The sequence below is a fragment of the Polyodon spathula genome, chromosome 15, assembly GCF_017654505.1.
Source record: "Polyodon spathula isolate WHYD16114869_AA chromosome 15, ASM1765450v1, whole genome shotgun sequence".
Taxonomy (NCBI): domain Eukaryota; kingdom Metazoa; phylum Chordata; class Actinopteri; order Acipenseriformes; family Polyodontidae; genus Polyodon; species Polyodon spathula.
In genome coordinates, this window is record NC_054548.1 from 32,812,917 (window position 1) to 32,825,362 (window position 12,446).

The 12,446-nt window shown below is 41.3% G+C and overlaps 1 protein-coding gene across 1 annotated transcript in view; it reads right to left on the reverse strand.

Annotated features, from left to right (window-relative positions):
* LOC121328037 (dynein heavy chain domain-containing protein 1) overlaps positions 1–12,446 on the reverse strand; it is a 75,017-nt gene that overhangs the window by 50,080 nt on the left and 12,491 nt on the right. The window contains exons 4-9 of the mRNA XM_041272488.1: positions 8,798–9,036; positions 7,807–7,993; positions 6,121–6,223; positions 4,299–4,448; positions 3,437–3,628; positions 2,417–2,848 (exon numbers count right to left, since the gene is read on the reverse strand). Of these exons, the coding sequence (XP_041128422.1) occupies positions 2,417–2,848; positions 3,437–3,628; positions 4,299–4,448; positions 6,121–6,223; positions 7,807–7,993; positions 8,798–9,036 (1,303 nt within the window). The remainder of the gene's footprint in view (positions 1–2,416; positions 2,849–3,436; positions 3,629–4,298; positions 4,449–6,120; positions 6,224–7,806; positions 7,994–8,797; positions 9,037–12,446) is intronic.

The window sequence follows — 12,446 nt, forward strand, 5'->3', positions numbered from 1 at the left end:
CAGGGGAAGATTTGTTACCGCTCAGCTGAAAGACACCATGCTACAGAACGCATGACAGAATGTCAAGGTAATAGATGATATACCTATAAATCCTGCTTCTGCACTCACTTTTCCTCATGTTTCCATGAGAAAAAATCTCTTGTCAGGTCACAAAGTCCAATGAGGTCACAGTGGAGCAGCTGTTGGTACCAACCCCGTTTCACGAACAGTGCTGAACTTATCCCACAGCCATTTGTTGGGAGGACATTTATGGAGAGAAACACAATGTTTCTTCTGGCCAGGAGTGGATGTGGATGTGGTAAGGTATTGCCAGGGGTGTCCTGACTGTCAGAGAACCTCTCCCCTTCCTGTTTTACAAAATCCATTAATTCCATTGCCAGTGATAGACACGCCATTTGATAGAACTGCTATGGATTTAATCGGACCATTACCATGTTCTGCGAAAGGATTTCAATATATACTTCTTGTAGTAGATTACGCCACCAGGTATCCCGAGGCCATACCCCTGCGTAGTGCCAACACCAAGAGCATCGCCAGAGAGTTGCTACAGATGTTCTCCCGGGTAGGTTTTCCCTGAGAAATCCTGATGGACCAAGGCACGCAATTCATGTCCAAGGTAATGAAAGATTTAGGTAAATTGTTTAAAATCAAACAACTGCACACTTCTGTATACCAGCCTGACGGCCTAGTCGATAGATAATAGAACCTTAAAATCCATGCTCAGAAGGACCATGAAGCGGGATGAACGAAATTGGGATCAGCTGCTGACGTTTTTTATGTTCGCCATAAGAGAGGTACCCCAGGCATCCACTGGTTTTTCACCATTTGAGCTATTGTTTTCCCTCAGGCCCAGGGGATTGTTAGATGTGACTAAGCAGAACTGGGAACAATAGTCGAGTCCCCACAACACTGTCATAGAAATGAAAGAATGCATAAACAGTGTAATGCCCATCGTGAAGGAACATTTACAGAAGGCTCAAGAAGCCCAGAGGCGAGTGTATAATAGTCCTGCTCAACCCCGAGAGTTTGCTCCAGGGGATTGGGTTATGGTGCTAGTACCCACGACAGAATGTAAATTTCTGGCTACATAGCGGGGTCCCTATGAGGTGTTGCGGAAAATGGGACCCGTGAACTACCTCATCTGTCAGCCAGGACAAAGAAAGCCAGAACAGGTATATCATGTTAACCTGTTGAAAAAATGGGTAAGTCAAGAAACACTGTGGTGTGGACAAAACATAAAGACTTCTGTATTTTCGGCCACCTCCTCTTCTTCAGAAAACCCGCTGGAAATAATTGCCATCAGTGATGTATCCCCTTCCCAGACCAAGGAGTTACGTGAGTTGGTGATGAAAAATAAAGATGTTTTTTCTTCCTTACCATCCAGAATTGGCCTCGACCAGTAAATAAGAAACACGTACGAACTTTCCTGGGAGTAACAGGTTATTACAGATGTTTCATCCAAGATTATACAATCATTTCAGGACCCCTGCGTGACCTGACCCGGAACACCCGACCTGCCATGGTACAGTGGAACCCTGCAGCCGAAGAGGCGTTTCAAAAATTGAAAATTGCCTAATGTACGGCCCCCTGTGTTGTATTCGCCAGATTTCTCGAAGCCTCTGATCGTACAGACAGATGCATCGGACACTGGAATTAGAGCCATACTCTTGCAGGAGGTGAATGGGGAGGTACATCCCGTGGTGTACATTACAAAATAAAACAGAAACCATTTCACCCGTACTTTGTCCTGTTTTTCTTTTTAGGATTAACGCACCTGCTCTACACCTGCACACTAATTACCACTTTGCCCCAAGGCAATATCTACCTTTTTCACAGTCTACCAATTTCCTTGACACTGGTGCTGTGTTATATTTTATTATCATTCGGTTAACAATGCAGACTGTTTATTAATACAGTAGGCCAACTTTTTATCATTACAAAAAACAAAGGACATTTTAGACTTACCTTTGAGGTTCTTCTGAAGCTACAATATGTGTTGTGTAATTTATACCAACACCACATGTCATCTGTTTTTAATCGATCTGTTTTGAACTGATAAATCAATTAAAAAAAACACAGCCTCACAAAAAGCTAAAATAACATACAAAATGAAACACCTTCAAACTGTATTGAAGTATTGAAGGTGGTTGCATGCTTGTTTTTTCAAACCCCCCTTAACAATAAATCTCCAAGTAACTGTCAATTTCAATTTGACATCTATTCACAAAGTTTCATACTTGCTGCAGAATAGGTTTTCTTTTCACAAAATGTGTTTGGTATCAGGAGATTATTAAAGTAAGGATCCCTACATTTTGCATTGGATTAACATTACATTATATGCTAGTTATTACATTTTGCGTTGGTACAGGGGCCATGCTTAAACTATTCAGTGTGCACGTAATAACACACAGCTCACCTCTGCCTTGGCCGTCCAGTCTATGATGTACCCCTTCACCAACTGGGCAGCATGCTGAACACCCTGCTCTCTGATCTCTGCTTGCTGTTGTTTTTGAGTTAGCTCCTCGAGATGCTGGGATGCTTTGTCGAGCAGTCTCCCTGCCTCCTCAAAACTCTCCCTTGCTGTCTCCTCCAGCATCCTCTCCTTGTTCAGCTTTGCCCTGGTCTCTGCTATCAGTTTCTCAGTCTTATGTAGACGGGCAAGCTTTTGGGCCTTTTGGCGCAACAGGCAGCCATACTGGTAAACCGCACAAACCCAGAGACAGAGCGCCTCGGCAGGTTGACTTATGTCCCGAATCACTTCCGGCTTGAATTCAGGATTGTTTATAAACTTTCCCAGTGCTTCTAAAAGAGCATTTGGAATGTTGCACTTGTCATAGAATTCCAGGTTCTGGGGCAGAAAGAAACCAAGTATATGTTAGAACTGTCTCTGAAGGATCTTTGCTCACCTCTCTGTGTCCTTTGATCAGTCATACAAGTCATGTGTTTTCTTAACCATCATGACTGAAACTGACCTGATGATACATAACAAACCAAATGAGGCACAGCCTATACAAAAGTGTTATCTTTTTTTGTCCCACCCCCTTTATATCCTATACTATTTCTCTAGGTAACTTAAATGGAGAGTCTTGTGTAAATCTTGTATATGTCTTACCTCAGTTCTTCTTCCCTGGTTAACTTTGCCTCAAGTGACATTAATTAATTTCCTATTAATTTATTTTAATTTCAAGAAGTTTGTGTACAAAGGACCCTATGATATCTTCTCATCACATTATTTACTGTATAATAAATTAAAAAAAAAAAAAAAAAAACCCTAAGTATCCCATCTCCCCTCCTCCCCAATTCTAGTTTTATTATGCTCAAAGTTTATGGACTTCCTTATTTTAGAATTAGTCCACCTTCACATCCAAATTCTATCACATCTTTATCTTATCTCCAAACCTTATCTTTCTAAATGTATGGTTATTACAACTTTCACCTGGAAGAAATTGTTCTGTCCAATCAGCTGCTTTGTACTCTCCCAGTTCATGGGCTTTCCAAACATCAAACACAGCGCATCTGTCACAAGGCAGACCTTTTCAGGTGGAACACGGTAAGACCGGATCTCCTCCACATGCTGCACTTTTAAGGACTGTAGGGCATTCAGTGCAGCCTGGTACATGGGACTAACCTGATGGGGACCAAAAACATCTCTGAAATACGGCATCAGTAGTCCAATACAGTTCCAAGAATATCAAACTGGATTTTATTGTTTGCAACAAATGTTTATCATCCTACCGTGGGTCATGCAAAGATTGCTTAAGCTTGTTTTCTTATGCTACTGTTTGTTGTCATTAGATGGTTAACACAATCCGGAGCTGTCGCTAAAGGCCAGCAGCAAACCTGGACAACACTGCACCTTGTTCACGAATAACTGTATTTACACCACGAGCACTATAGCTCGCACTGTGGACTTGTGTTACGTGTGGTTGTTTAGGAAGAGGACTAACCTGTGGATTAAAACAGAGCAATACACACCACTGTATTGTCTGTTCTCATTGTTATTATTTACTGCCATCTGTCATCATATTTTTGGTTTGTACAAATAAAACACCAGTGCACCTGGATTATCGTTGTCTGTCTGTTTATTGATCACCACAGCATTCCTCTACCTACACACTGTTTGCCAGTAATCCATGAACTATTTCATAATAGATTTAGCAGTTAAATAAAAATAACAATGTACATAACAATTATTTTTCCATCATTATATGAAAATGGTATTTTATAATTTTTATCCTGTCAATAGGAAACACTAAAATGATACCACTGAAAACTGGCTGATTGGACTGTGTTCTGACCTCATTGGCAGCCACCGTAGTCTCTGCCTGAGTCTGCTCCAACTGCTCATACAGCTGGGACAAGACATTCTCTACTTGAAGAGAACGCAGCCTTGCTTGCCTGTAATTGGCCTTCTCAGAAGCCATCTCTTGCTGATACTGTTCTTGCAGCTATGGAGACACAATCAACAACACTGGAATTACTGTGGAGTCCACACAGACTGGCAAATAGATTTTAGAAATGTAAGCACATAGAAGGCTTTAATAATAATAATCTTTATGTAATGCCTTTCACAGTGCGCTTTACAAGATATGAAACTAGGTTGGGTGAAATATGCACCAATTGCAGAGTCACTTACAACAACGTCTCACCTTAAAGACAGAGCACAAGGAGGTTAAATGACTTGCTCAGGGTCACACACTGAGTCAGTGGCTGAGCTAGGATTTGAACCCGGGACATGCTGGTTACAAGCCAGTTTCTTTATCCACTGGACCACACAGTCTCCTATTTTTTTAAGAACTAATAAACCCTGGAGTTTTATGAACTGCAAAATCTAAAAAACAGTCATCAACAGGTTTTGTGAATAGGGCTCAGAGACGGGCACAAATAGAAAAAGCCAAAAAAATAAATACTGTGCATGTTTATAGTGCTGGGGCGTGGGTCATTTGTTGCATATTTATTAACTTGATTGTTTACATATGGTGTCTGTAACAGGGAGAGATCTGTGCTGACTCTGCTGGCGTGTTCACGGGCTGCAGGAAGAGGGCGGCAGTCGCCCAACAACCGCCTGTGAGTCATGGCAGTGACACGGGGAGGTGGGAAAGTGTGAGTGTGGACTTTCCCCCTCTCTGAATGGCCGAGAGGCGGGTCTTGGGTGATTGTCGGTCCTATAAAGTAACGCTCTGTTGTTTCCTCAGGTCTGCCCACTTAGACGCGCTAAGGGTGCGGACACTTTGATTCAGGACCGGGAATCAGCGAGACAGAGAGAGAGAGCGGGGAACCCTTGGGCAGACCCCGGCGTATTGTGAAAGAGCAGGCGAGATAGCCGAGAGAGTAGGACGGTGATCCGGGTCGTGCGGGTAGCGGCGACCGGGATAACGCTGCCGAGTGCAGCACCTTTTATTTGTAGTTTTATTACTGTTTTATTTTCCCTTGTTCTTTTTGCCTTCTGTTTTCATTATTATTTCTTTGAGCACCTGCGAGTGCATTTGCAGGTCGTGTACCAGCTGTGGTATTTCCGTGGTGCTGTCTATCATCGTTGATAGGCAGCCCACGGTCAACAGTGCCCTCTACCGGAGAGAAAAAATACAAGGAAAGAAAAAGAGCCGGCCTAAAATAAAACTGGGCACCTGTGTGGTGTTTCCCAAATACACCTGTCTGTCTCCTTGTCAGTGAATTACCCACACCCCTTCCACAGTGTCCCTGAATAGAAAATAGTTTTTGAAATATATACAAATTACTTTAATGAGGAAGTGTTGTAAACAAATTCAGTGGTAATCAATGTTCTCCTGCTTGTGAACTGTCATTGTTTACTGAAATGACACAAATCAGTTGGAGGGTAAGTGGTGCACTGATGCACTGTACTGAATTTATTGCTTTTGCATTTCGAGACGAATCAAATGCCCGATTATCTTTGTAAAATGTTTTAAATAACTCAATAAAATTCTTTGTTGCTGTGTTGTACAATATGATACATTTATGAGTTATTTAAATGATTGAATGAATTACTGTAAATATAGATTGATAGTCATGAAACGATTGTAGATTGTTAGTCAGTGGAGAACCTTGTGAAAAGGGCCTGCATCAGCCCATATTATAATACTAACAACTTAGTTTTCCTACCTGTAAAGCCACAGCGAACTGTTGTCTCAAGGACTCCACCACCACTCTGTATTTCTCAGCAGTAAAAATTGACTCATTTAGTCTGGCTAGCGCTGTTCTCAACCTATAGAAAATACAACAAAACTTCAAATTTTGACTCATCAAACATTGTCCCACGTTATCTGTTTATACAACGCTTAAGGTCGTTTCAGCCAGTAGCAACAGCACAACCATGCAGGTATACTGCTAATAATGTCATTCTAGCCATGTAGTTATACTACAGCCCTTGATGAAAACTGTATCACAGTGGAATTTGACGACCCCGTTCATACTACTGTGCTGGCCAGGCCCACCTTAGGGGCCGCCGCATGTTTAGGTGTGCAACCCTGTTCACATTTGCGGTTTAAGGCACCTTTCGCGTTTACATATGTGACTGAAAAGCAGGTCTAATTTTTTTTTTCTTTTTTAATGGAAAATCAGCCTGCCCTCAGAATGGAAGCGCTACCAGGATATACAGTAATCCTTGATTTGCAGCAGATGTTTCTAATATATATATATTTTTCGATGCAGCCCAGTAGCAATTTTATGGTATACTGTGCTCCCTCGCTATAAGGCTCTCAGTTATAACGCGCCTCGGATATAGCGTTCCTACACTGATCCTACATACATCCTACATTGTGATTCATGCAATATTGCTACAGTAAATACAGTACCAGTGTTGTTCAAACTGTAAACAACCTCTCAATCTAACTTTCTCAGTCTAACTGTTTCTGTCTCTCCCTTTTGATACAGTATTTGAACTGAAGAAAACAGACATCTTATTCAGTATTTGTTTTATAAGTAAATAAATATTAGGCCCATTACTTTTATCTTTACTTTTTTGCTGCAAGAGGAGCTGCGGCTTTCTTTGGGAGAAGAGAAGCTTCAGCCCCGCTCAGGAAGCCGAACCTGGGGCAAGCCCATTCCCTCTTCCCCTCGCCCAACCCACTCTCCTTCTCGCACTTGGTTTGCTTGTCTGTAGCTTCAAACTGAACTCATGACTGCCATTTAGCCAGGCTATTTATTTTAAAAACTGCTAATTAAAATGATCGGTGAGTGGGAAAGTTACCTTTTTTTTCTTTTGTAAAATATAACGATGATTACATGGTGATTATGCGTTAATTAATTCACGGTCCTGTCAGCCGAACGCTTCTTTTACACACTGCAGGCCCACCATGCAGCCACCTCAGAGCTACAGTGTTGGAGGACAACGCAGCTCTGGGCAGCTTTCAGTCAAGCCCGCAGGCACCCGGCCAGACCACAGGGGTCGCTGGTGTGCACTGAGGACACCCTGGCTGACCTAAGCTCCCCCGCCGGGCTGCGTTCGGCCAATTGTGCGCCGTCCCCCTGGGAACTCCCATCCACAGTCGGCAGTGGAATAGAACTGAACTGGAGACATCCAATGCTATAGGGCGTATCCTGCACTCCACGCGGAGCTCCCTTACTGGATGTGCCTCCTGGGAGCCCCCGTGGAGTACATTTTTTGCACCTATTTTTCACTCTGTGTTTTATTTTTTGTAATAAACACCGATAAATTTCCGGAAAATTTAAAGAAAATCAAAAACTGAAAATGAAGGGCCTTAAGTATATTGCACTTCTGCTTGGAACGCAACACACATTTTGGTTGAGGAAGATTTAAAGTGTTATAATAAAACCTGCCCATCTTACCTTTGTGCCCTGTCCCTGTTTTGTGACAGCTGTGCAGAGATTGTGTGGAATCTGTCAATGAAGTCAAGGAACGTCTGGAGGCTAAAGAAAGACAGCTTCGGGGTAAGGTGGGCAGCATATCTCAAAGATGATTGGTGGATCCAGGCCATTGTTCTTGTGATATCAGTCAGTGAACACATATCTGTGTCTGTCACCAGGAGAACATGAATTAGCAATTGTCATTGGTAACACTTTATTTAATGCCGATTTGTCTAAAAGGCAAATGAGTCGGGGGTGGAGAGAGAATATAAGTCATTACAGAGGGTGATGTACTGGTGAGATTAATGACATCAAACATTAAAGAAATTAAGGAAATCATAGTAACATTTACTGGCTTAATTGAAAACTACAAGTGTTGAGAAGAATTGTCATATGATACATACATATCCACATTTACTAAAAAATCCTTATGTTTCAGGTAATTTACGATCTAAGCATGCATTTAGAACTGCTAAATTAAGTTAATATAAAGCAGTAGCCAGAAGACATTTTTGGCATATATTGAACAAATGAACAAATGTTCAAATTGATCCTTGCTCTTAATTGTCAGTCAGATGATGCTAGTGAGAGGCCTCAGGAGCAATAACAGGGATATTGTAGTTTTAGCAATTATGCAAAATTCTTATTTTACAAAAGGCGGTAAAAATACAGTAGTACTGTTTCAATTAACTCAGGAATGTTTTACCTTTTAAAATTTGCATTTGTGCAGCCAATCATAATGGGCTATTTTATTGAAACACAGCAGAAGCTACGGTAATACTGTAACTTTTTGCCCTTGTGTGAATGCAATTTAAAAAACGCAAAAAATCTCTGTTAGTTTGTAAAGTTATTTACCTTTCAATCAAACTTGAAATATCAACAGACCTGATCCACAGCAGCATAAAATAGTTCTAAGTGAGAATGGCGCTTGTAAACGTGAAGTAGCCCCAGTGTAAAGTTGGTAAGCACTGACCTTTGCTCTCCTGCCCAGGTGGGAGATTATTTCCCAGCAGACGGGAGGAAGCCACCTCTGTGAGAGACTCAATTGACCAGGACTGGTAAATCTCCACAGAGCAGCATAGCTTTAGCAGTCTGGCCATGGAAGATGGAGAAGGCTGTGCTGTCTTTTGGGACCCGTCATTCTCTCCCCTTTCCTGGATCACTGACAGCAGCAGCAGCACATGCAGATTCCTTTGCACTTGCCTGTAATACCTAAAAAGAGACAGGTAGACGACAGGACATTTTGTAACAATTGTAATAAAGGAAATGTGTGTTTGTCTAATATTGTCAGTTTGACGTCTACAAAAAAAAATGCTTGCCTTTGAAATAAACTATTATACACATTTAACACTAAAGACATACAATACTTTTGACCTATTGGACTGCAACTTTCATCGTATTTAATTTCTTAATTTTACTTTTGCTGAACAGCGTGTTCTTTGTGCTGTACTTGCAGGTGGCTTTACGATTGCAAACTAATTTCTCACATTTTTATTTAAACTCCCCTATAAATTACTTATTTTCAAACAAAAATACCTGCTTTATTCCTGTTGAGCTTTCATGTGGTTTTCAACGCTTTTGTTAGAAAAGAGTTGCATGTGGTAGTGGAACTGCAATTGTTACATTTTCTATGTTATTTTGTAATTTTAATAAAGATTGTATTTTAAAGTTAATCTTTAACATATTCACATGTGCCTTTGAGCCTGTTCATGGTACCTAAATAGGTAAGAGGGGGAACCGTACCTTTAATTTGTGAGCTTTACATAAATGTTGCTTTGCAATCATTCTGAGTGCAGCTGTGTCTTTACTTAGTTGTGAGCTTGGTTGAAGAATTCTAATTAACAGGCATTAAGCAGATATCCTCATTCTACTCAAATCATGTAAAAATGTGACTTTCAACTATACTGGCCCCACCTGCTCTACATATACATTAACAGACAGTGGAGTGGACAGTACTTTATGTGTGTGCACTGGGTTTGAATCGATTTATGAAAATGCAATTTGCATCATTTTTTTTTTTTAAATAAACTATAATGGGTTACAAAACAAGACAAAAACTACTTGATTACAACACAAGGCACAATGCAAAAATAATAATAAAAGCTAATATGACTCTAAACAGGATCCTGTAAAAAAAAGTTGTGTTCCATCTTCCTACATAAGACAGATACAGTACAATATAGACTAAGTATAAACAAAGTGAGCACTAAACAGGTATGTCAATAACACCCCCAGCCATGGCCATCAATTCAACATGAATCCTTTAAAGACCAAGCATTTTTCATTTTTCATTTTTTGGTTCAGGAGACTATTATACAATACTCCAGGAAATATTAAAAAAAAGATACAGGGCCAGATCTTCGAAAGATTTGCGCACCGCGCAGAGGGGTATGCGTGTCGCAAATGGCCGTTGTGCCGAAATTGTACCACGTTGCCATATTTGAAACGTCCTTTTGCGCGTCACAATCCATTCTGCGCCGTGCAGAAATAAAATGAATGCATCGCGCAATATGGGGGAAGTGGCTGACAATATGCTTGATAATGGTATATTCAAAGGTATACACCAAGCACAAAACCAGGTTTGTGACGCACAGAATAAGGATTGTAAAAGGACTGCGTTCACTCCGAGCACAGTACCATTCCAGCACTGACTACAAACAAGCAACAATGGGAAACGTGGGCAGCATGCAGCGTGTCCGTTGACATGTGGATGTGAATGATGCAAGGCACACCCAGCATCAGCAACATAGGCGAAGATTTGCTGAAAGGGTGTACTGGCCTCAGCACACATGAGGAGCTCAGCAATGAGCAAGTCGTGTCCAGGTATCGTCTCGACCGAGACATGCAGACTCATTTATGTCACATGCTGCATGATGACCTGGCCAGAACAAACCTGCGCAGTCATGTCTTGTCTGAGCAATTGGTAGTGTCTGTCTGTATGTGTTTCCTGGCTACAGGGACCTTCCAGAAGGTAGCAAGTGATACAGTGGGGATCACCCAGTCAGCCGTGTCCCGCCACCTCGACTGGTTCATAACCGAGTTGCTGTGACGTGCTGAGGAACATATTAAATTCCCCAGTACCAGAGCAAACGGTGAGGAGATAATGTGGGGTTTTTATGAGGTCGCGCACCTGCCACGCGTGGTAGGTGCAATTGACTGCACCCATATTGCTATCCAGGCATCTGTTCTGGTTGTCCTGTTCTATCAGGATTCCAGTTGTATTCGGAATAGTGGGAAATTTGAATAGCTATTCCATGCCATGTAAACAGGATATTCTGAATGAATCCGTCCGTATTCTGGATACCAGTATTCCGAAAACGTGATACCAAATACCCACTTAGTATTAGGATACTATCGGAATACTAGCCCTTCTAGACACCTTATTCAGAAAACCAGTTTATCTGAGTCTGCAGTTTGGACTAGAACTCATTCCAGGACCATGGGGCATAATAAGCAAAGGATCCTTTACCAGCTTCAGTACGCACATTTGGGATTTTAAAATGCAAAAAAGAATGAGATATGATGCTTTCGTTACTATGGGAAGCTAAAGATATTCATTTAAATAAGTATATTCATATAATTTACATTGAATACCCTTATATAAGAGAATATATCAGTGCTTCAACCTGCGTAAAGCCAAAGAAGTCCAGCCTACCAAATCGTATAATATACAATGATGAGTACTAAATCTTGTATTTGTAATGTACCTCAATGCTGCATGATATAGAGAGTCCAGTTTACCTAAAGTTGATAGTAATGCAAACCTATATACTGCATCACCATAGTCAATTTGTGAAAAACCCTTTTTGCTTCCATAATAACATATATAACATCTTCATATCATAGTGACGTTTATAATGTATTCCCATGACCCAACAAACGAGTGTGGAAACATGCACTCACCTCTGTCCAGCACACTGCCTTCCTTCTGTTCCTTTAATACGGTCCTATTAGCATATGGTAATGCATCGGTACTTAGAAACATGTGATGCAAATGTATTTAAGGTGGACATTCAATATGCACATAGCGCAATCAAATTTGAATTGGGCAAAAGCCCTAATTTGTCTGAATATACCAATATCTGCGTGACAATTGCGATGCGCTAGTTCCAATAACAGTGCACCGTTGGCTCAAATAGTGTCAGAGTAACAGTCCACTCTGGAGTTGGTTACAATAGTACAGAACCCCAACCCCCCCCCCCCATCCCCATCCCCCCATCGCCACACACCGGATGGGCGGATCAGTTATGTGTTTTATCACTGTATTAGAACATAAGAACATAAGAAAGTTTACAAACGAGAGGAGGCCATTCGGCCCATCTTGCTCGTTTGGTTGTTAGTAGCTTATTGATCCCAAAATCTCATCAAGCAGCTTCTTGAAGGATCCCAGGGTGTCAGCTTCAACAACATTACTGGGGAGTTGATTCCAGACCCTCACAATTCTCTGTGTAAAAAAGTGTCTCCTATTTTCTGTTCTGAATGCCCCTTTTTCTAATCTCCATTTGTGACCCCTGGTCCTTGTTTCTTTTTTCAGGCTGAAAAAGTCCCTTGGGTCGACACTGTCAATACCTTTTAGAATTTTGAATGCTTGAATTAGGTCGCCACGTAGTCTTCTTTGTTCA